Raw genomic sequence first — 26,256 nt, 5'->3', positions numbered from 1 at the left:
TTGAAATAGAAAAGTTAATTCAGACCCTAGCATCTAATTACCTTGTGTGTTTAGTACAGGTCAATCATTCAAACTGCATCCAGCAAGAATGGTAAATTTGACAAAGTGTATACAATCATCCTTGATTGTACTAATGACTCACAAAAGTTTTCTTGTTTTTGGTAGAGATCAAAGGTCATTTAAAATAGAGATGATGGCAAAACTTGAAACTTTGTAAACATGATCTCAATAAGGAGAATGTTCACAAATGTTACCAGGGTATGCAACTTGCCCATAATGAGTATAAGACCCCTTTGTTAGGGATCAGCCGTTTATTCAAGTTATTTGAGCAACTGGAACAGAGTTCTATATTTGCTTTAAATTTACCAAAAAAAGCCTAAAATTGTTTTTTGGACTTTCCAGTTTATGGCACAGTGGAGGTAGTACACTGCTTGATCATCAAAATATGAAATCTTGTTACTGTGTGTGTACATGATACTATTTCTTCTATGGGTGTACCGTGTTTCATAGAATGTGTGTTTAAAGAATTCTCTTTGAATTTGGCTACTTGGATTCTAGTCTTAATTTTCCAAATATGGCAAGTAACCTCAGAGAAGGTCGTTACCCAACTCTGGTTACAATAAGTAGTTTTTCGTTTTAGTTTTGTTTTTCGTTTGATTGCAACTATTCAGATATAGTTTACAGTATATAGTATTTTAATATCATAATATAGAGTGATGACTTGCCATATTCCATATTTTACAGCTACTGTTTGAGTAATTTCATTGTCAGAAAGTAGTCATGTGTCCTTGCTCACACCATTCATTACTTTGTTCTCATGTTTTAAATGTACATATCTGTTTTTACTTCACAGCTCATATGGTTGACACAAGGTGATGACCCTCTGATGCAGTTTAAATTACTACAATGCTGTAAGGTTGATGAAATCCCAATGTCTGTGACTTTTGAATTGCCAACAAAGCAGCCATACATATGTAATGGTCCCTCAGTTTGACAGAGTTACTACTTTCATGAAAATGAATCATCTGCAAGAGTCCATAAATCTTTTACGACTCTTGCAGTTTGTAAGTATGGAACGTTAAGCTGTCTCACAAGCATTCCTTGGTGACCAACGGATTCCATCGATTTCTTTAATAGGGTGTGGGGGGAGGGGAGGGGGGATTGGAAGAAAGAACAGCATCCTTAGGGAGCAAGTGACACATTTCCTGATAGCTCTGTATGTATGACCAAGTTATGCCATAGAATCTGATATTGACTGATATCACTTGGTGGGAGTAGTATTTCTTTCACTCAATTAATGGAAGCAAGCAATTGTATTGATCCTCAAGCAACCTATCATTGCCTGGCAAACACTGATCAGGCGTGACAGTCCAGCAGCTCTTTAATCATGGTTGCCTTACACTTTGTTAATTAACATCCAATGTTAAAGTATTCAAAGCAGACTGTGAGGGAACAGCAGTGCTTTACATTATGGAGTGTTCTACGAACAGAAAATACATATGACAGACGTAATCACTCTTTCTTTCTCATGTTTGACATCCATTTTCTGTGTTTGACCTCCATTTTGACAGCCAACAGAAACCAAGAAGTGATGTGGTTTGCACTCACAAAAGTGATGTGGTTTGCACTCACTGAGGTGAACCAACATATCAAGTATAACATTCATAACATTTGTCATATAAATATTGACTTATCATGTGACAAGATTTTCAGAATTTCACTACTGTTGGTCTCACATGACCTTTGCCCTACACAATCAACAATATGGATCGTGTACACACTTAAGTTCACAAACATACTGCGTATGAAGTTCATCAAGCTCGGCTTTCAGGCTTATCATGTTTACAAGATTTTCAACAGACTTTGACTTACTTTTACTTCAAATGACCTTTGACCTCTACCAACTTCAATGTTTCTTCGAGCAGGTCTTTCACTCTGACCATGCATTAGTCTTGGCCGCGAAAAGTGATGTGAACAGGTTTTCAAAGGTAGAGATGTGGCCTTTTGGCTGAGATCATGTGTAGTATCTGTTCCCTTTCGAGGGGAATAGTGACACATACCTGACGATGATCACACAGTCAGTCTTCATGCAAGGGGACTGGGGTTGAGAGCGGATCAGTCATTCGGTAGTTTGGTTTTCGTGCCCAGGTTCTTCCCTGGGTGACTTGGAGGGGGTCAGAAATTCAAAATTTTGCTTAATTAATTTATGGCAGGAAGCAATTGTATTGATCCTCAAGCAACCTATCATTGCCTGGCAAAACCTGATTAGGCGTGACAGTCCAGCAGTTCTTTAATCATGGTTGCCTGACACTTTGTTAATTAATATCCAATGTTGAAGTATTCAAAGCAGACTGTGAGGGAACAGCAGTGCTTTACATTATGGAGTGTTCTACGAACAGAAAATACATACGACAGATGAAATCACTCTTTCTTTCTCATGTTTGACATCCATTTTCAGTGTTTGACATCCATTTTGACAGCCAACAGAAACCAAGAAGGCCAAATGACTTTGTAATTCCTTGCCACATTTCACATCTGAATATTTCATGTAACACTGCACATAATATATTTCCAGTTTTGACCAATGTTGCTAAATTCACATCATTGGCATGGTTTTAGCATTCGAGTGGACCAATTTACAAGTAGCTTCCAAGTGGCTTTTGTGTGACTAAATGTTCAATATAAGTAATATTCAGTTCAATTGTAATTACTCTAAACATGGTGAAAAGAAAAACCTAAAAAGATATGTTTGTAACATTAATAATAATCTCAGGTTTGAATTAAACTTGCTTGGTCTGGAAGGGTTGCCAGGAAATGGCACAAATACAGTAAAATATACAAACCTTGTCCAGGTCGGTCATGGTTCTTGAGATACAGAATTTTAAGATTTTCACCTTTGCCATCTGCTAACCTGACATAACTTTTGACCCCTACAAAAAACACTTGGAACTCATACTAATTATAGGGAAGCCAAATGCCAAGTGTCACACCTGTCAGCATCACCCATCTCGAGAAATCATATTTCCATCTAATGCATCACACCACTTCATACAGACAGATTTTGAAAGCAAGTTCTGAGGCCAGAAAACAAGGGGAATAGGCAGTAAAAGGTGCAGCTATTCACCAAACCCATTGAAAAACACAAAAACCAATTGTCATATTCAGTTGTATGAATAAAGACACAAAAACATGAAGTAAATTATTCTACATCTATTTTCTAAGGTATATATCCGACTCCCAGATTCATACGATTACTCTTTAAACAGACGATAAATAAACAAACTGTTCTAGTCCCTCCTACTGAGTGATATACCACCGCAGTGTGCTTAGGTAACCAGTCAGTGTACCGTAACTTATTAGTTACTGCAGGCTAAATCACCACACCAATATCCCCTGTTACCAAGCTAATGCAGTATTCATTTTCATGTTAAACAATTAGACAAAATTTAATAAGCTAATTCAAGATAATTGCATGTTTTCAATTTATTTATTTTATAGCATGAAATGTTATTTCTGTTCAATGTGTAAAAGATTGTTCTTCAATATTTATGTTCCGGCAGCATGTTGGGTAAATTTAATAGGTTGATTCAAAGGCAATGGAAAAGACAATAAAAAAATAGACTGTGATGCTAATTCCTATTTAAATCCTTATAGAATTACATATTTCAAAGGATGAAAGTAAAACAACTAAATATAATGGACCAGACAATGCATTGTTACCAATAACCGGAAAATGTGATACCTGAAGACAATCAATGTTCGGCCATTGTGAAGAATTTCTCAGGATTAGCCTTTTATGTAATTCTTAAATTAATAGCATGCAAAGTATACAAGGTCCCATTACAGGAACACCAGCAGGCACCAGGTACATTGTTACAGTACATTTATCAGTTGGGCATTCCTTAACAAGCTAAATATCTTCATGAATCTCACCAAACCTGCAGGGAGTAATCAATCAAGAAAAGGAAACAATTGCTACAACAGGCAGATATTGATAATTTATCACATATGTCCCTAAATGATTGCCTGGCTGTGTGTTATTGTTGTATGTCATGATTGGACTATATAATTTATGCCATGATTTATGCAGATTTTTCACACTATTTTGATTTTATCAGTCACAAAAGCTGAACTAATGAAACTTATTCCTCATACGCAAAGAGCCAGACTAGTAGAAATGCCAGTTTATTCCTGAATAAATATCAAAAGATGAGAGAGATTTATTAGTAGCATGTAACAGTTATGACCTCCAAAGCACTATTATTCTGTTTGTTGTACCAACATCAGTCCTACCAGCTAGGTAATTCAGTAAGAGTATCCACAATCCTGTTTTGACGTCGGGATTTCTCAGCTGCAAACACCAGCAAATGACTGGCCAGCGAGTCATCTGGCCCACTCAATATCAGAGATGGATCATTTGTCTGCAGAGGTAAACAGAAACATAGAACAATGACAACAACCAGATTGTGATAAAGGTAATTGTCATCTCAAACAGCCAACAAAAATATTATTCCATTAGAGAGATTCTTTTTTTCCCACACACAAGCCTGAAGACCTGATCAAATCATCAACCAAATGTGCTTCAACTTTTTATGGTTTTCTTTATTCATTTAAAATGTTTATTGTTTGTAATGGAGATGGGTTTTGGAAGAACTGACTCTGAAATGTTGAACCCCTTTTATGTGAATTAATCATGGCATTGGTTTCAGTGTCTACATTATTAATACTCTACATTGCTCTGTCATATACGCTATAGATGATGGTTGGGTTTGTGTACGTTGCTCTGTCATATACGCTATAGATGATGGTTGGGTTTGTGTACGTTGCTCTGTCATATACGCTATAGCTGATGGTTGGGTTTGTGTACGTTGCTCTGTCATGTACGCTATAGCTGATGGTTGGGTTTGTGTACGTTGCCCTGTCATGTACGCTATAGCTGATGGTTGGGTTTGTGTACGTTGCTCTGTCATGTACGCTATAGCTGATGGTTGGATTTGTGTACGTTGCTCTGTCATGTACGCTATAGATGATGGTTGCGTTTGTGTACGTTGCTCTGTCATGTACGCTATAGCTGATGGTTGGGTTTGTGTACGTTGCTCTGTCATGTACGCTATAGATGATGGTTGGGTTTGTGTACGTTGCTCTGTCATGTACGCTATAGATGATGGTTGGGTTTGTGTACGTTGCTCTGTCATATACCCTATAGTTGATGGTTGGGTTTGTGTACGTTGCTCTGTCATATCGCCAGAGATGATGGTTGGGTTTGTGTACGTTGCTCTGTCATATCGCCACAGATGATGGTTGGGTTTGTGTACATTGCTCTGTCATATACGCTATAGCTGATGGTTGGGTTTGTGTACGTTGCTCTGTCATATCGCTATAGATGATGGTTGGGTTTGTGTACGTTGCTCTGTCGTATGCGCTATAGCTGATGGTTGGGTTTGTGTACGTTGCCCTGTCATATACGCTATAGCTGATGGTTGGGTTTGTGTGCGTTGCTCTGTCATATACGCTCTAGATGATGGTTGGGTTTGTGTACGTAGCTCTGTCATATACGCTATAGATGATGGTTGGGTTTGTGTACGTTGCTCTGTCATATAGGCTATAGCTGATGGTTGGGTTTGTGTACGTTGCTCTGTCATATACGCTATAGATCATGGTTGGGTTTGTGTACGTTGCCCTGTCATGTACGCTATAGCTGATGGTTGGGTTTGTGTGCGTTGCTCTGTCATATACGCTATAGATGATGGTTGGGTTTGTGTACCTTGCCCTGTCATATACGCTATAGCTGATGGTTGGGTTTGTGTACGTTGCTCTGACATATACGCTATAGATCATGGTTGGGTTTGTGTCTCTGTAATCCCGGGGATTATCTAGTGGGAGACTCACCTGGACGGCTTTAACAAAAGAATGGAATGTAAAATAGTCTGCGCCGTCATGTCCTTGTAGGCTGGATTTTTCTTGTGGAGCTGATGGCAAAGTTATAGTCTCTTGTTTTCCAGAGAGGAAGTCATAAACCTGTAATGCCTGGTTGTCAAATCTGATTTCACCCTGCATAGAAATAAATTATGATAAAAATATACACTTGTGACTGATCAACCTAACATTCTAGTACTTGTTGTCTTACTAAATAGCAATATTGTAATGGAGAACATTGCATTGAGTACAGATATTGTCTGTTTCTGAGTATGACTGTTTAAGTATACACAAGTTTTTACTAGTAAGATACTTTATGGAGTGTTAGCTCAGTGGTTAACGCCGGTGCCTTTCAATCATAAGGTCCCCGGTTTGAGTCACTCCAGTTACAGAGTTGTTGACAATTGACAATTCATAATCATGGACGTTAAATATGAATGTAAGAGACTGACTTTGGTCAGCTTGTGGCTTTGATAAGCCAATGAGGCTTCTTTGCGAGTTCCTGATTGCAGGAGGATCTATAATACGTCCATACATACATACTTAACTTGTCTTTATCAAAGAGAATTTTTAAGCACTTATCAGCTTAGTACTGTTTGATATTTCATTTAAGATGATGGAAACTTTTCCAAACATTGAAACTTTCCTTTCAAGTGTAAGCAGGTTGCATTGACAAAGCAAAAGGAAATGAAACCTAAATTTATAAATATTATAGATTCAAGTTTTGCATAGACTCAAGCATTCCATCATGCTATTCACATGGACAAAGAATTAAGCAATACCAACAGCTGGAAACATGAATACACTATGGCATGAGTGACAAGATACAAGTTATGACTCCCAGCTGCAAAACCAGAGAGCCAATTGGATTAGTGATTCCTTGCCAATAGGAAATCATTCTTAAGATATGTGGTTTCAATTTGACACATTTCCATTCTGAAGTTACTGTGTTAACACTCAGGTATAGAATGCTTAAGATCCATGAGCATTGACTAACAGTATTGTGAACTATGAATAACTGTATCAGTCATCAAAGTTTTACCTAGACTGAGATATCATGTTTACAAGGCTTGCACAGTTTGACCTCTGATCTCCACCATTTTTTATAGGGTCTTCATTAATAATTTAATCATAGGAGATCAAACAGATTGATGTCATGTTAACAAGGTCATAAATCAGCTTCATGCATTAAACTTTGGGCATTAATTGCCAGATATAAGATCCAGACATGTTTTCCTGCTTGATATATTGTGTTTACAAGGTTTTCACTATTTAACCTCTGGTGATCTCAAATGACCTTTGACCTCCACCACAAGCAATAGGGTTCTGCTACTCAGCACACCAAGTGTGAGATTCATCCAGGTTCTGTTATTGAGATATCGTGTTTACAAGGTTATCAGCGTGACGTCTGGTGACCCCAAATGACTTCCAACCCCAACCAAAACCAATAGGGTTCTTGTAGTCAATATGGGGCATATACATGCCAAGTATCACATTCTTTACTGTTTATCTTCTTGAGATATCGTGTTCACATTTTCACAGTTTGACCTCTGATAATCCTACATGACCTTTGACCTCCACAAAAATAATAGGATTCCTGTACTCAATATTGGGCATCCTCAAGCCAAGTATGACATCCCTCATGGTTACCCTTCTTGAGATATCTTGTTCACCAGCAGCATCACATACACACGCCATCACCATCGCATGGATTCCTTTTGCCTTTGGCAAGGAACAAGAAGATTTTCACACTTTCTTCCATCTGCGGACCTTCAATGACTTTTGACTTTCAAGAAAATCACTACAGATTGTCTACTCACCAATGGCAAACTACACACCAACCTTTAACTTCCTGCAACTTCCTAATCTTGAGGTATTGTGTGAACAATGTTTTCAGACTTAAGCCCAAGCTGACCTCAAATGACCTTTGACCGATACCAACAACAATCCCTAACCAACTCTACCTAAGGGGAACCTGACTAACAAATATGACATGTATCCCTGTTATCCCTCTGAAGTTAGAATGTCATATAAACACCCAAACACACACACCATTACCATCGCATATATTCCTTTTGCCTCCAGCAAGGAATAAATCAAAGGTAAGCATAAACAGCTAGTACACAGTCATGTTATTTACCTTGGTTCCAAATATCTTGACAACTCTTTGACAAGTTCTCTGTGTGTATGCAATCATGGTGAGATTTGCTGTGGCACCGCCTGAGAATGACATGTTCACCACCTGTAATTTGAATGGACAATTTTATCATGGTCAACCATATATAGATATGATAACAGAACATCAAATAATATGCTTCAACACTTATGAATGAAATTATCATTTCGGTATTGCTGTTCCCTAATTTTACAATTTACAGAGAACAAGCAATATAAAATCAGTTTAGGTAAATTGGGTGAGAGAGAGATCATTTGCCACAAGTATCAACAGATCAATAAAAATGTCTTGATTCATGCTAACAGAAAATCTATTACTACTGGTGGTTTCTGCCTGATGAGAACATGAAAAAATTCACATCTTTCATTGGCTGTAGTTTGACATACCTGATTATCACAAACATCATTGTCACATTCGTAAGCACATTTTCCATATGGTCCTGTCTTCAATGCATTTGTTACTCTTTCTAGAGTTGGTTCTTCAGCATTGCATATCACTGAAATTGGCCAACCTTTGTTCCCCTGTGAAATAAATCAACAAGTTATAAAGTGAATGTCTCAAAAGATTTTTTAACGACCTAATGACCCCACGAAATGACCAAACTTTGGCAATACCAAGAAAAAATATACTTAATTGGGTCAACTGCTATAAGAGCAAATTCAAAATCAAATTTTTTGGAATTCTGCATAAAACAATTAACATACCATCCTCTCACAAACACTTAAAATTAGCTTAATTCTAGTCTTGATGGAATTGGGACTACTGTCTAATGAACATGATTGTTCATAACATAGCATATGAACAATAGGTCATAGAATGAAAAGAAACATGTAAATGGTATATTGTAATGTGAACAATTTATTGTGGGGTAGGTGGAGGATGTTCGTGAAATATTGAGTGGATACAATTTTTTGTACATACCGAATTGAATTGCCCAAGATAGAGTTTCTTTGCTGAATAAGGGCATGTCTGTTCCACGTTACATTCTAAACATCTGCTTCCTGCTCCTGCTGGCTAGAAAGAATTAGTTGCCGTTAGAACTGAATTATGGCAACATAAAAAAGTCGCACATATTCACAAATGTGTTAAATTGACCACTTGAGGTCATACGATATTAAACCATTTAAGCACTTGATCATAGCAAGTATTGCAAAGAGATAGGATTCTGGAAATCTGACAAATTGCTTCCTAGATGTATTTAAAGCATGCTACTGTATATGTAGCTCAATGTATAGCTCAATGCTATATGTAGCTCAATGTACCAATGTACTTTAATGGAGTTATATGCTACTCACAGAGTTGCAGTCTTGTTTTGCTTTCTTTAGATTGGACAAATATATTATTCTTACCTTATTTTCCTTTGTGAAATGAACTAAGGATCCAAATGATGATATTTTTTCACATCTGTGGAGAAAGGAAAGAAAAAAACTGATATGCCTTGTTCAAGCAGGAAGTTATGCACATACTAGCGATGTCCAATTGCATTTATTACATTCTCTGACTAATATAATACACCATTTATAACCCTTCCAGCATTATTATACTGGTCCAAATCAGAGATCTACTACCAACTATTGTAGCTAATTAAGCTACAATTGTCCATGTGACACACCTTTACACAGTGATTCTGAGTGGTCAATATCATCAACTTCCTATGATCTATTGATCAACATCAACAAGCTTTTCCATATGGTACAAAACTATTCTTTTCAACATCTACAGCAGTAAATGCTACCTAATTCAAGTACTCACAAATAATTCTTAAAAGCATGCTGTAATTGGTCAAACGTTATATTCACCAGTTTGATATTCATACCTTTTGTTCCCCATCCACCACATGATAAGGTCAACATCATGACAGCATTTTGCCAACAAAGAAAATGTAGATTCTGCTTCATTTCTCCAGTTACCTCTAACATATGAATGACCAAAGTGCCAAAAGCCTACCTAATGGAAAAGGAAATCATGCAAAAACACTTTGTCCATCCTAATTGATTGTAGAGGTAGTTACAAAAGATGGGCATTTGGTGTGATTTTAAAATCACAAACAAAACACTTTGTCCATCCTAATTGATTGTAGAGGTAGTTACAAAAGATGGGCATTTGGTGTGATTTTAAAATCACAAACAAAACACTTTGTCCATCCTAATTGATTGTAGAGGTAGTTACAAAAGATGGGCATTTGGTGTGATTTTAAAAGAGACACAAACGCAACCATCAACATTGGTCTACATCATAGAGATAACTGTCATGAAGAGCTTGCCCAAACAGCTCTAACATTTCATTCCATTTGGGAGATATCACTGATTTAACATTCCTTCACATACAAGGCTGAAGACTTGATTGTTAGGTCTTCCTTTATTATAACAATGTTGGTTCCCCACATTAGAGATGGGGTTTACAAATGCTGAAATTTAAAAACTTACTGGTTTTGATATTTACGAGTGACAAGCTTACCTGTCTCCCCACAACCTTTATTTTAGCCCTCTCGTTCTACCGTGCCTAGAATGATAATATACAGGTCCGACCGAAATAATGATGGGCAAAAGTCCACACACAAAAACGGATGTCTAAGCGCTTTGGGCGGTCGAATGAGAAGGGCATTGACCGGAGAGGTCCGGACAATGTGGGTGCACAGTGTTTATTCTAGGCACAGTATAATGAGAGTGCTACAGTTGTGGGGAGACAGGTGAACAAGGAGCAAAGTAAATTCTAAAATATCAAAACAAGACCAAATGATGGCATTGGTTTCAGTGTCAACAGTATTCAAAATTCTACCTTGAAAATATGACAAGAAAAACAAAGAGAAAGTAAACTGTTCCAGATCCTACTGGCACTATGACATCATAGATTAACAAAATGGCAGCTGCCAAACACACAAACTTTAAACTTGGATATCTAAGTGGAGAGAAGATTTTTCTTGCCTGTTTGGGGGAGTTGTTCATCAAAAAGAACTCTGTCATACAAGCTGAAGATGATGGTTGGGTTTGAGCCTTACTTAACGGATGGTAACAGACAGTCTGACCACACATACAAAGAAGAAGTGCCTTGAATATTATGATGTCTGTTGTTTAACAGAAAGAGGCTGATGAATTCGTTGGTACACTGACAAAGTGTTTTTGGACACCAACAAGTTTAATAAATCTGGAGAAACTATCACACAGTAAATACGCGCGTACGCGCGTACCATGTATGGAGGGTCATGTGATGTGTTCCAGGGTGGTACTAATATATTACTCTCCCCATTACGCATGATGATTTCACCCAACTAGTACGTAAATGTGTATGCGTGCTTAGAGCAGCAGACGACACCCGTTACCTAGCAATAACCGTGCCTGTAGCCTAACGTGATAGCTATTTTCCCGTCGAGCAGCATTAGGCTCTGTTCCATGGAGAATTCCGTGGTTGCAATGAACTAAACATTTCCCCACAGGACCAAACTCTATAAATACAGTAGCTGTACCTCAACTTCAAGCAATCAACTATAGGCCTATTCAACCAGAATCATTTCAACACAAAAATGTACGTTAGGCTAGTTATTGTAGAGATGTCTGCATTAACTGTAATTAACTTGCCCGATACCATACTAAACATAGGCTACTGTATGTTACTGTTAGGCAGTAGGCACTATCTGCATGTGTGTGCAGTTAAGTCAGGTCTACCGAGAACACTTTCTCTTAACTTCTGCAGAGTTAGCTAGTAAACACACTTAACATGATCTAAGACACCGTCCAGTTCAACAATCCTTTTCGACAAAAAATCATTCTTGAAATACAATTCAGACATCGACATTTCCCGCTGCAAGCCCAATGTATCTGTACTTGTTCTGTGCCAGCATGTCTAACGTTAGCATATTAGCACTATTTTGTAGGCCTGAAGTACCAGTACCTTCTTATGCCGTTAGTTCCCATGTCCGATCCGTCTTGGTGCAAATCTTTCACGAAGTCACTAACACTATTCTCGAACTGCTACAGAGAAATATCAGTTTGGTACCACCCTGGAACACATCACATGACCCTCCATACATGGTACGCGCGCACCCAATTGACATGAATCCTCCAGATTGATTAAACTCGATGTTGGACACTTGATAATGGTGTACCTAACTATGAGGAATTGCTTTATGTTGTAGGATTCATATTTATAGATTAACATGGGTATAGCCACCTATAGTATCCATTGCATATAAGAACCAGCAAGCCAGCAGGCTTTGTGATTCCTTGCCTTATAAGTTTATATATGGAATCACCTGGGAATTCAGAGATATTTAAGATACTGTGCAGTAACTTTTTACAAAACGTATCTTAAACAGCATCTCATACCTGTACCAAGTATAATGAGAGCATGGATGTATACCAAGATAGTGAGAGCAATGAAAAATTACTCTGACATGGTGTAAACTTTCAAGAATTACTTATTAGGTTCTTAATTTTATAACAACAATATCAATTAAGGTTCAAGTATGTGCTTTTCTGTACACCATGTTTTTGCACAAAATTTCATGCTGAAACCAAAGGCATTTTTACTGACCACTTTAACTGAGAAGAAAGGTTTTTAGGGATTGAATTCTGCTAGCCTTAAACAACTATTGACTTGAAGCAAATTAGAAGTCTCTCTTTGCATAGTATTGATGTTTTGACACCTGGTGACTCTAAATGAACTCTGACCTACATCAGATTGTGTACAAACTATACAATACACAAACAAGGCTATCATACCATGCATATAGTTCCTTTCATGCTCTAGTTTTGGAGGTAAAAGCACTTTTGAAATATTCATATTTTGCCCTCTGCTGAACCCAAATGACCTTTGCCCTCCATCACAAACAATTGGGTTTGCTGAACTTATCACAGGGAATCCACATACCAAATGTAAGAACTGCACAGGCGACATTCCTTGAGATATGTTTATTAGATTTTCACACTTTTATCCGTCTGTTGACCTCCAATGACCTATGACAATCACATAAAATACTACATTGTCTGCTCACCAACTGCAAGCTACATACCAAGTTTGAACTTCCTGTACTGTCCACTTCTTGTGAATGATGTTTTCAGACTTTGACCCATGCTGACATCAACAACAATCCCAAACCAGTTCTACCTAAGGGGCACCTACATACCAAATATGAAATGTACCCCACTTATCCTTCTGAAGTTAGAGGGTTTACGAGCAAGTGTCATATAAACACCATCGCATAGATTCCTTCTGCCTTTGGCAAGGAATCAAACATGATTTACTTCGCATAGATTTGACCAAGGTTTGTATCTAAAAAATACATATAAAATTTTAAATATTTACAGGTTCCAAGTGCTGTATATTCACCACATCACCGATTCTTCCACTCATGATAATTTCCTTTATTTTGCGCATTGGTGGAAAGTAGCGTAGAACGTGGCAAACTCCAAGCATGACTTTGTGCTGTTTACAGACATGTGCAATTTCTTTACAATCTTCCTCAGAAATCTGAAACAAAATCACAGCATTGAATTTTCTTCAATTATTTAAAGTGACGAAGTTGACATGTATCTTATGTATAGATCTACTAAATAAGAATCACAATCCTGCTATAATGGGTAAAGATAACATGACTTCTCCTTACAAATCTTTCTACTAGTGGGTCTAATATAAAATGTTACAAAGTGAGAATGCCAAAAGCAATAACTCTGGTTTGACTGGAGTACTTCAACAAGTATTTCTCTCTAGCAGCTATACATTTATGCTGAGCTAATGTTGATGAAACACTGTCCTATTTAACAACCATTCTGTCTTCTGTTACCCATTTATGCTTCTGTTGTGTTGAAGCAGGCAGTTGCATATGATAATGATGTCTTTGGCTCCAATAAGCACAAGAAATATTATTTTGTTATATAGATGTCACAACAAATTGTTAAATTTACACATTAGCTGTAAGTCCATAGCAGATATATACAACATGTGCAGCCTATTGGCTATACAGTTTACACCAACTTAAGATTAGTTTTATTAGTTGCACTAAAATGTCCTTTCATTATGAATTCATTTGAAATACTCACTGCCATTGGCTTCTCCAGTAAAATGTGATAACCCTTCTTTGCAAAGCTGACAGTAGGATCCTAGTCAAAATCACAAGAGAAATCAAAATGTAACCTACAAAAATATTAGTGACAATTTAAGTGCTTAATTGCAGCCTCCCAGATACAGAGACATTCATATAAAACCTGATTTATAATTAATTACTAAACTATACAAAACAGTAGGACACAGCTTAAAAGAAGATATATTTTGTGAACAGTTAATTGTGAAGAAACAAATGTACACTTGATATTATCTGACCTGCTAAATATATCCTTGTACTAGGTACATAGCCAGTGGTGTGAGGGTGCAAGACATTTTTGTTTCCATATAACAAGTCAGGGAATGTAAGTTTAGTCAACACTTTTATTGATATGACTTTTCATGGGGGTGCGGGTGGGGGAGCACAAAAATTGGTGACATCTGTCCTGAGGAGGAGTTTCAATGGGAGAGTGCCCTACGAGAAAATTTTGTTGCAGCAAGGGGGCTTAGATGTGAAATGGTGTTATCATTTCCATAATCTCAGCTACATTTGTGTATGACATTGCAACATGTGATATAAAATGAAAGCCATTTGGAAGAAAATTTGGGTGAGGAGGCATGTCCCCATGCTCCCAGTGGCTGTGGCCCTGTTTATATTAGGGACATTATAATAGAACATGTGGATAGGTACAGTATACGCAGGTATCTTACTTCTATACTGACGCAAATGAAGATGTTTTGTGTTTATTAAAGACGACTATCATGATTCATATGATGCACAGAACTTTTAATGAGTTAACTTGTCCAGAGAAATCTCGGTCTGTGTCTCGTGTAGCTCATGAGGAAAACATTCTGAGAAGCAGATCACACTGTGCCATCCATCAGGACAAGTATCCTATTCACTATCATATACAGTATATCATAGCTTCTTCTATCTTGTTTGCCATCCCTGTTTCTTATCTGAAAATGTCTGTGAGGCCCCCCCCCTACCCCCCCCTCTGGCTTTGCCTCTGGTTATTAATAAGGTATCATGTATTACACATACTGCACCTTATGGTGTCTATCTGGTGTTGCAACTACCACAAAATCAGCATATTTGTCTTTTGTTGCAATCTCTTTCCAATCTCGATGGATATTATCATCAGGAATATTATGGGCTTCCTTCATCCTTCTCAAGGCTTTCTCATTTGGATCAGCAACAGCCACCACCTAGAAAGTAAGCATTATGAAATCAAAGCTTTAAATGCAATCTACCGATAGCAAACATGGATAGATAACATGTTTCTTCTTTTAAACAATTTACCCCTCTTCTAGGCTTTCTTGTCACATACCAAATAAATGTTCTTTGATCATGTGACTTATAAGAAAAATTGAAAACTAAATGATTTTACTTCACAAGGTAGAAAGAAAGTGATATGAATACATAATCACTAGGTCTCTGTACATGCACAGTGTATCTTAGGTTAAATAACCTTATTATTGATCACTTCATTATTTTTGATGTGGAATTGAAGAGCATTCATGAGTGTATGAGAAAGGAAGTTTGATGAAAATGTCACTTCCTCTGCTCAAGGTTAAGTAAGTTAAATATCATTGAGGACAACAAATACATTTACAGCTCAATTGGCATTATCCACATCAAAACTCTGCTGTTGCCAGGTGCATTCACAAACAATCATCAAATTTGAATAATGCATAGCTTTACCAATACAGTATGAGCTATGAGGATGTGGTTTTAACCAAAAGATGTTCCACTGGAATATCCCTTAAAAGGCATACTGTAGCTGGTGGTTTTTGACATCCTTTCAAATCCGTTCAAATTTATTTTACATTGAATACTTACATTTGTTCCCTTCCATTGATGTATGGCATATTATTTTCTTTGGAGACTCGGTAAAACTTGATCAAACCTAGCACTTTTGTAAAGGAATTTGCTCATTTTGGCAAAAATTCCTAAGCGCTCACATGACTGCAGGTCACCCTGTGAACACATGTGCAGAGTCGGTTGAGGAAAACTTTTGATCAAGCTATTCACTGCATCACTAACACTACGCCTATACGACACTCTGTCTTACTGTTAAAATCAAAATGCCAACGAATTGTGTAGTAGCAGGTTGCAAAAACACTTCTGAAACCAAAATTTAAGTTTCTTGTAAATGTTTCCCAGTCATCAAACCGACAATAAACGTCGCAGGCTTTGGAATCTATCAGGTGCTTGTTTGGTGTTCCCTTCGCTTGTGTATCTGCTTTAGCTAAAGTTGTGACTTTCTGAAAACCTTACATTATGGCAGCGAGACTGAGACATACCCAAAGCTTTATATTTTGTGGATTCGATTAATATTGCATCCAGTGACTGGAAACTTACTACAAACACGATTTATTGCAACAACAGATGAAGAAATATCTGAGATGCAGACACATTTCACAAGGTACAGTAGGCATTTCAATTGCGGCAAGACCTCGATATAGGCCTATAATAGCAGCCAATCTTACCAAATATGACCAGACATTGAGGCAGTTTTAACCATAATTTACTTTTAATTGAAGAATTGCTATCCAAAATGAGTCACAAGTTTGTGAACAATTCTTACAACCATTTCTTTCTCTTGAAGCTGCATGTTTATTGGAAGAGTGAAGTTAATAAAAGGTTCACTTTCTTACGTAGAAGTATGTGGAAAGTCCTTTGTTTTTGTTTTGCATTCAGGGTACACTCTGCAGACTAACAACACAGTGACCTGTACGTTCATTAGCTTGTACGCATCACGTTTCTGGTCAGTGAGAATCTGCTAACTTTGACATAAAATTTCTCTAAATTACTGTCTCTTTCGACTAAACGAGAAGCACAGTATTGTTGGTGTACTAAAGTATTTTAGAATGAGCCACCCAAACAAGAACAAATTTTCCGCCTCCAGCTACTGTATGCATTTAATTAGATTGAACATCTTGCCAGTAATAATGTTCTACTATCACTAGAACGTACAGTAACATACAGTATTAAACAGCATTTGACTTCAATGGCTATGATATATTCAATTGTTGATTTTCTGTACCTGGAGCCTTTCAGGAAAGTCTAAGGCATACTGGCTGTATCTAAATCCTCTATTTCCAGCTCCAATTATTATACATCTCAGCTTTTTGCGATCTTCAGTTGAGGCAGACATGCTACATGAGAAACAGAAATAAAACTGTAAACTTTATAGGGAATGTAATAGGAATGCACTACACATTTTTTTTAGCTCAAGTGTCATGGGCTAACTGAGCAAAGACTGCTCATTGAAGAGTTCTCAAATCTTGTGTAAATCAGCATGTACTGTAACAGCTAGCCCAAGCCTGTAAAAATCTTAAACCAGCAAAAAAATGTACATTACCGTAACTCAGATTTACATGGAGTTGTTCATATTTTTTGCTATTAGAGTGTTCAAAACATGAATTTTATTTGTAAATTCTTCAGGTTTCAGATACCAATTTACTTCTTTTTTTTCCTTTTTTTCTGTACAGTATTTCTTCATGTTTACAACTTAGGTACAGGTAGGTTGGCAGGTCTGCTCTTTGGGCAATTCCAGGCCAGAGGAGACAAATTCATCAAAACTAAAATTAAGCAACTGCTATGGAAATTGGTATCAAATTGAAGCTAAAAGTGTGAATTTTTCAGATATGTGTTTTAATTCCCCATGCTCTTAACATAAACTACCCAAAAGTAGGGATTATGTAAAAATAGGCGATTTTAGAAAAAAAATCAACACTAAAATTAGCTTAAAATTAATCCCCACATATCAGTCCTGTAACAATAAAAGTGGTGACTTTAAAAGTTTAAATACTGATGGATAGTATGAGACTATGGCTAAGTGTATCAAGCCATTTTAGGTGGTTTACATGTTGTCATGCATCAGTGACCACACATAAATGTTGATTTGCTGAAAAAGTGTCACACTGTAACCAAAAAATGCCATTTTTTCTTAATATTTCCAAAAATTGGAATTGTAATCAACTGATTGTTTTTCTCAAAATCAACTGTGTAGGCACTTATTAAATGCACATGATAGTTTTACTGTAGTACCCTCTGGGTGGGAATAATGGGAAAATAAAATGTGTCACACTGTAACTTTTTGGTTACAGTGTGACATTTTTTTGGTTACAGTGTGACAGCAACAGTGTGTTTCTATAGGGGAAACCAGCATTCAATTTAGAACCTTTCCTCTATAACAGATCTGTGACATGAAGTATACACCTGGGTCCCCATTAGGCTTGGTTGGCATGGTGATATTGGTTTATTGAAAGCTCAGTCCTAGATAATTCTTGCTGCTATTATAGAGAATCACTAAAACTTCACTATCATCCAGCAAGATGAGATCCAGAGTGCGCACTGGGCCCATTCACAAGTTACACTGTTCACTGCATGTGCTAATTGTGATGCAAATACTGTGCAGTCTTATGTTATGGTGAGCAATGACCTGTTGCATGGGAAGTTTGCCGTTGTCACATTCCTGGATAAGATCATCAACGATGTCATGATTCAGTGCCCCAATCTGAAGTCACTGTCATTCCTCTCAGACGGAGCGGCAAGCCAGTTCAAACAACGGTATCTCTTCGTGTATCACCCACTTCAGAGAGACATATGAGTTCAAACATCATGGATCTTTTTGCCATAAGCCATGGCAAGGGTGTGGTCGATGGGATCGGTGGTCAAGTAAAGTCAAGGGCGTATGAACCTGGGGGGGGTTGGGGGGCACCAGCCCCCCAGTGAAGAATATAGTGGGGCGGAAGTATCATTCCGCCCCCCCCCCCTGCTTCGCAAGTCAGAAACCCCTTTTTCATTTCCAAATGAGAAAAAAATCTCATTTGGAGCACCAAATTGCATCTGAGGCCAGGTGAAAATGCAAAATTATTTACAAAATGGAGTGGGTGTTGAAGTGTGCTACTGTATATTGCACCAAATTGCATCTGAGGCCACCTGGAAATTCAAAAAAATCCAAACGGGAGGGGGACACCCCCTCCTCTTAGACCCCTCCCCTAGACCGGCCATCAGTCTTCAGCCCCCCCCCCCACTCAAAAGTACCTTCCTACTCCACTGAGTGAAGCGGTTAGTGTGGACAGCCATGAGAACGGGAGCACATGTGCATGAAGCTTAGTCATTTGTGGAGGTAGCAGCAGCTAAGGGGAAGTCAATAAAAGTGATCTTTGTCCCTTCCCAACAAGTAGAGGATGCTAAGGAAGCTTTCGATAACCGATGGGCAGATGTCAGTCCACTACCAACAACCCATACTACCCACATTGTCATCCCAGTCAGGAAACATGTGCTTTGCCATGCCATGTATGCAGGAAGAGGAGAGTACCACATGAGTTCGCTGAAGTCAGATGTGGAGTTGACCGATTCCGATCATGCATTTGCTCGAGCCTATGTCAATGGAGAAGAGGGAAAAGCAACCACCTGAAGCATTGGACAACAGCAATGTACTCAACGGTGCAAACTACCCACCAGTAGTGATCATTCTGAGATCACTCCACAATCAATCAAGCTCGGGGACTTTGTAATGGTTGAGTATATGGGAGCAAAGAAGACCTCTGGCAGATTTGCCTATGTTGCTCAAGTTCAAGAAGAGCATGTGGATGATGGTGTGGTAGAATTTTGTGTCACCCACTTGCACAAATATGACAGCAAGGGATTGATCTTTGTTGCTAAGGAATGTACGGATAAGCATGGATGGGTAGCTATTTCCCAAATCACAAGGAAATTGCCGTCACCCACAATGGATAACCGTGAGAGATACCACTTCCAGAAACCTATTCATGAGGCCAACTGAACAGAGATCGTCCTGTCTTGAATTTGCATACAAACAATATGCAAGTGTAACCTGTAATTCCTAGTTCATGAGACCGTAATGGGATCACTTACAGACGTTATAATATCAGAATGATTGGTCTATACTGATTAAAATTATTTGAATTAGATGAAAATTAATATCAAAATTAATACTATTTTCAGGAAATTTGAAAGCTTCTAGTCAGATTATAACACTAGCAGTTCCTTCTTTATTGACACATTTTCATTTTATCTTTCAATTTTATTATTACCTACTCACACTTGATTCTAGGGAACATATAACTTGATGTTTCATGCTTTTGTGACATACTGTACATCTTGTGTTGCAACGTTTTGTCACACTGTAACCGTCACACTGTAACCATGCATTGATATAGTTATGTTATAATATTTCAGGTTTTAATGGTCAGTCTGTCAATTTGCTCATATCACATGATAGTTAAGACTATGTTGGATAAAATGTATGTATTTCCAATTGGGGTACACTTTTAATTTCAGAGGGTTTTAAGGAAGGGTATTTGGGTGAAAAACCTAGGTATTTTTCATGTCACACTGTAACCGAAGCATATTTTTATTAATATTCAAAAATTGACATTGAAATCTCCAAAAAATTATGCATGTTTCAAAAGTTAATTGTTGCCCCTTTTGCACTGATAACCTATTCTGAAGATATCCATTCAATATTCTGAGAAAAACCAAATTGAAATGACTAAATGTGTATTTTTTGTCACACTGTAACCATGGAATTGCCCCTTTCATGCAAACTGCACCGAAAAGGCTTCAAGAACCAGGTCTGGTCCTGGGGACAATTATGTGACCGGGCTTAGTCGAAAGACATATATGGCATGGTCAATTTTATGACCCAGTTTTGGGAAATCTCATTATTTTACCAGAGGAATTGAAAGTTGACCTACTGTAATTATGAGTGTGCTAGCTGCTTTGTCTTGCATCTCAAAATGAACATGAAATGATGATGTAACTTTGCACCTGTGTTAGGTCAAATCATCATTATCTAGTAACATTATTCATGTTACCTTAATCATGTATCAGCTCACATGTTTGTGTTAAATGAAGAAAAAGGAAAATCATACGTAGATTATTCTTTGCAGACTTTTCCAATCATACTTAATTGTCCAATAATGTACCTATGAAAAGCAAAGGACAGTATAATAATTGGTTTGAGGACATATGCAAATGAATTTCAGATGCATTCCACTCTTTTATGTGGTACCAAAATGGCGCCATATTTAGGGAAGATTCTTCTACAGAAATTGTCCACATTTTCCTCAATATATTTTCAAAATATGTAAAAATTTGATGCACAAGTTTTTAATATTTTGCAAAAGCTAGCTACATGTAAGAATTAGCTAGTAAAATAGGACAATGATTACAATTTGCCAGTTCAAAGTCTTAAGTACTGTATGCTATATTATTGACCCCACCATGCTACCTAGCTTTTCCTCTTATTTTGTTTTAGCCATATTTAATAAAATGAGTGTAAATGGGACTGTATCCTAACCCTCTCTGACACTGTGTGGCCTACAGGCCTGACAAAGAATACCTGTAGGCTACCGTAGATTATGCAACAACTACCTATGTAGTATGTATTGACCAATATATAATTCTCTAAAAAAGTTCCAGGGGTCCATGGAATTTTATCAAAAATATATGTGAAGTACTGGTGTACATTGTAGGTTAGACATTGAAGAAGCACTCACAAACATATAGCCTAGCCTAAGTTATTTCTACACAAAAACACAATAATTAATGCATGACCGATTCTATAGTGGTGGTTGCCTAACTTAGCACTGGGTAAATCTGTAAGTTCTTCGAAATTTTCAGTTTTACAAAATTATCCTACCTTCGTTGATCACGCCTCAAGTTTGGTCACTAATACTGTAGGCTTATAGAAGTTAGAACCTAATAAGGACAGACCTGTAGGCTGTGCAGTAGTTCTACTCTACCGTCTAAGTACCACTAGGAAAGATTGTACACGTTACCGTGGAAGAGTAACACTAGCTCAGTTTTGTACGGGAGACAGTGTAATAATCAGGCTGAGGTTAGTTTCAAGGTGTTTCGACAACACAGTTAGTTGACCTTTAACAACCATTACCGTTTCAGATTCGCTGATAATATTAATCGTTTTAGGGGTAAATTGTTAAGCTTTTGGATGTGTTGGGGAAAGAGGTGAAGATACCAGTTACTTTTAGATCATTCTGGAAACCAAATTCATAAAATCAAGTAAAGAAATGATTTAAACGAAACACTCCGTGAGATATACCAAGTGTTTGAATCGCCAATATGAGCGAAACACTCAGAATGCAATACCAAGTGTTTGAATCACTCTGCCATTGATACGTAAGTGAAACCCTCAGAATGCAATACCAAGTGTTTGAATCACTGTGCCATTGGTATGTAAGTGAAACACTCAGAATGCAATACCAAGTGTTTGAATCACTCTGCCTTTGGTAAGTAAGAGAAACACTCAGAATACAATACCAAGTGTTTGAATCACTGTGCCTTTGGTACGTAAGTGAAACACTCAGAATGCAATACAAAGTGTTTGGTTTACGGTGGCTCAGTCGAACAGGGTAAGCAATACACTGCAATACCAAGCATTTGAATCAGTTCCCTTGGTAAGTGAAGCACTCAGAATGCAATTGGATTACCAAGTGTTTGAATATTTAACATATGTTGTAAAATAATTACATATGCAATGTGCATGACAAACTTGATTTTATCAATGATATTAGAGGGTGTGAAGACTCGCGCAAAAAGAAACGTCTAATGCCGGTAATCTGACCTAGTTTCGAATGACGTGTAACAGAAGTGTTAGATACCACCATCGATCCAAGAAAATATGCACACAGCGTGCTAGCTCCCTTCAGTAATTAGACACTAGTGTACAGTCAGTACATACAGCTGCGGTCAATACCCACAGCACAGTGTACATAGCAGCTGTGTCCAGATAAAAGCGAGGTCCAGATAAAAGATAACAAGGTGTAACGTTTCATTACTGTCGTCAATTTCTGCAAAGCAAAGTTATTTATAAAAACACTGAGTAACACTCAAATAATAAATTTATATTTGGAAAAGTAATGGTGTTTCTTGTGTTATTAGGCAATCATCTGTATTTTAACGGGATAGTGTACTCAATTATTTTGTTAATATATAACTGCTGTCCAAAATATAATGTGTAAAGTCGTGTCAGTTTATGGTACAGTAGCAGGTAACTTTCGTCCTTTGTTATAGACATTAACCAGCCTTGTTTTCGCTTCTCAACCTTTTGGCCTAAGGGTCACAACATGGTATATGTAGTACTGTTCCTATTCAGGTAACTTGATACACAGTACAAAGTAGATCTCTCATCAACCTTAAACCTGATCACGTATAACTTACCTATTTCCCAGTTTTCGGTCGGAGGGGTTCCTCGTGACATCACCACCATCATGGCCATACGGTTACAGCCTAGATGTTATGTTACTTGGCATGATTGTTCGCACATTTCTGTCTAAAGTTTTCTTATGTTGAATTTTAAGGATTGATTGTTTCTTTTTTGTCTATTTTCAAAGTTGCCAAATTCCCAAAACATAATCAGACTTACTCACAAGTAGAATACACCAATCAGTTTGAAATTGAATACTTAGGATCAGGGTCGCAACCATGTGTATTTCACCCCCTTCCCCAACCCAACCCCCCCGCCCCCTCATTTCGCATACTAAAGAGTAAATGACAACAATGCCTAGTGTACAGTGAGAATGTATATCTTGTATGACCTAACTAAACAGTCGAACATTCTTCAACATTGTTTCAAAAATTGCGAAAGATAGCACCATTTGGCATTTAAGCACCCTCCGATTTACCAGAAGTTGCCAAAGGAGCCCTCCACTGGACGACTTAACCTCCATAACCCCTGCCGGATAAATACTATAACAGACTATCGCTGAAGTTTACTGTGTATGTTCTGCTTAGGGAATGATGTTATACATAATTAGTACAATAACACAATATATTTTATTACATATTTCTTCAAGCGTTAGAGGTATGAAACACCATAACTGCATATATATTACACATTAATATGTGATTTTTGGCAGAGGAAGTCACACATGAGAGTAGTTCCTTAACAATTGTTCTGAAAATTCACGTTCGTGCTTCAAACTGGCTATACGAGGGAATCACTAATAATCTTTAAATGTTGAAGCTTCAGAGGGTTTCCACCGCATCCCCTCGCCATGCACCCATTCCGATTCTTTAATTAAAGGGTGTGAAGACAACAGAAGTGTTAGACACCACCATCGATCCCAGAAAATACACACACAGTGACACACAGCTTGCTACCGTCGGTAATTAGACACTAGTGTACAGTCAGTACATACAGCTGCGGTCACCCCACAGCACCGTGTACAAACGATACAGCGATGGACACCTCGGGTCCAGCTAAAGATAACAAGGTATCACGTTTCATTACTGTCTGCATTTTGTAGCGACAAGAGAAAACCTTCACTTGCAAGCAATGGAAAGTTAACATTTTAAAGATGGCGGCACGCTGTTTGGGGCGCGTCTTCAATGCCTTTTAAGTTACCTTTATTAGTCGTTATGGAGATTCCAATACTGTAGCCTTTGTGTAAATCGCCTATAATTTTGAGAACTATCGCTATTTGTCACTTTCATTATCCGATTCCCCATTTGTATTCACAAAGTTTCTGTAAAGGAAATTTTCAGTGTTTTTACACGGCTCCTTTTATTTTTCTTCATTTTAGGTTTCTCCTTTTCTTCACCAGCAGTGGTATCAGGTCGGGATATATTTGATGTACAACTATACGTGGTACGCCTGCCTTCCACTTGGTTCTGCGTTGCTTGATTTTGAGTATGATACCACAAGAAAAAGACCAGTTTCTCCACAACTATTGAGTGAATACTCTTTAAGCTGGCATTCACTTTATGTCATTTGGACACAGCTGAAACAACATGCATTATTACCGATAGATCCTTTACAACTGTAACCCGTTGTTCGTCAGCCCTCTATAGACTACATAAAGTGCACATCACTGGCAAATTAAGGGGGCCGGCTAGGGGAACCAAATTTTAATCTATGAAAATATTTATTCAAAATTGTCCAATATCATAGGCCTATAACCAGGGTCGTACATTCACCATATTAATAATTGTATAAAGTTATTACCCACAGAAAACGTCTCAGCTGACTGAGGGACAGGGGCACATAATGATTGGTGGAAATGGCCCATGTCCCTATCCTCTTGGCGCCGCCACTGTTTACACAGGTTTTAACAGGAACTTCATAGCACGGTAATCTTCAATTCGTGTATATTTAAGACATTTTGGATATCTCACGTAGGACAATTAGGACTCAAATTTAATCACAATTTCATTTTTTATCTGCACATAAAGCTGTTCAAACAGTCTATCGTGACAATCACACCTATCAAGGTTTCCTATGACAAAAGGACTACTTATTACTGGTATAGCCTATTGTTTACACAGATTTTGAAACGGGGGACGTGTGAGATGTGGTCTTAATTGGTAATTACGTGTAGGCATAGCTACGAGAACATGAAGAGAGGAGAAACGAGAAGTTTTGAGAAAGGACCACTCCAAGACAAGCTAGGATTATGTAGAAAGAAGAAGTGGGTGCAATGGTATCACCAGACTTTGTTATCTGGGGGGGGGGGGGGGGTAAGGGCACACAAAGTTCGAGTGGAGAAGGTTTCATGCAACCAGTTCGGTCATTTGCAATATGCCCCATTCCCAAACACTTGTAACCATAGGCGTAGAAGCCCAATTTGATTTAGGGGGGATGTGAGGACTTGCCCGAAAAATATAACCAATATTTCATATAGGCATGCATCGGTTATTATACCGTATTCCAATTACATACAATCATTTGCCGTTTTTATTACTATTTCTGGGGAAGTCGTTACAATAAAAATGATGATAATAATATGACTTTAACCATTGAAAAACACATTCCAATTTATTTTTCTTTCAGTAGGTGCCCGAAAAATTCTCAGCATATTGCCCGAATTTTCACAAAAATGATTTGATTTGGGGGGGGGGGCTGCAGCAGCAGTGCTGATTCATTCAGCTGTCTTCTTTATATAAGTATGCCAGAAAAAGCGAGTCAGGAAATCAAATGATACATTTCCGAGTCAAATACATCATGGTCGCTCAAACTTATCGTATAAGACTTGAAATTCGAAATCAAACGGAAAATATGGGGACATAAAAAGTAATACTTTTGATGAAACGCCAACATTTTGTCCTTATTTTTGGGGGGCTGGGGGGG

The 26,256-nt window shown here is 37.7% G+C and overlaps 2 protein-coding genes across 3 annotated transcripts in view; one reads left to right on the top strand and one right to left on the bottom strand.

Annotated features, from left to right (window-relative positions):
• Positions 1 to 3,047, top strand: part of LOC139975898 (dnaJ homolog subfamily C member 11-like) — a 30,930-nt gene extending 27,883 nt beyond the window's left edge. The window contains exon 14 of the mRNA XM_071984176.1: positions 854 to 3,047. Within this exon, the coding sequence (XP_071840277.1) occupies positions 854 to 876 (23 nt within the window). The 3' untranslated portion in view covers positions 877 to 3,047. The remainder of the gene's footprint in view (positions 1 to 853) is intronic.
• A 148-nt stretch (positions 3,048 to 3,195) lies between these two features.
• Positions 3,196 to 21,968, bottom strand: LOC139975899 (uncharacterized oxidoreductase SP_1686-like). Of its 2 annotated transcripts, none has more exons than XM_071984177.1 (12): positions 21,811 to 21,968; positions 17,179 to 17,290; positions 15,179 to 15,337; positions 14,128 to 14,187; positions 13,394 to 13,558; positions 9,909 to 10,039; positions 9,442 to 9,496; positions 9,014 to 9,106; positions 8,479 to 8,613; positions 8,057 to 8,158; positions 5,890 to 6,051; positions 3,196 to 4,421 (listed from the first exon to the last, which is right to left on the bottom strand). In XM_071984177.1, exons 2-12 carry the CDS (start codon positions 17,287 to 17,289, stop codon positions 4,290 to 4,292), a joined length of 1,305 nt encoding a protein of 434 aa, XP_071840278.1. In that variant the 5' UTR covers position 17,290; positions 21,811 to 21,968; the 3' UTR covers positions 3,196 to 4,289. The 2 variants fall into 2 exon arrangements, with proteins under 2 accessions (XP_071840278.1, XP_071840279.1); XM_071984178.1 differs by lacking the exon at positions 21,811 to 21,968 and adding an exon at positions 21,041 to 21,063.
• Between the last annotated feature and the right edge of the window lie 4,288 nt (positions 21,969 to 26,256).

The sequence above is a fragment of the Apostichopus japonicus genome, chromosome 11 (genome assembly GCF_037975245.1).
Source record: "Apostichopus japonicus isolate 1M-3 chromosome 11, ASM3797524v1, whole genome shotgun sequence".
Taxonomy (NCBI): domain Eukaryota; kingdom Metazoa; phylum Echinodermata; class Holothuroidea; order Aspidochirotida; family Stichopodidae; genus Apostichopus; species Apostichopus japonicus.
Note: the sequence above shows the minus strand (reverse complement) of the source record. Positions and strands in the feature narration are given on the sequence as shown.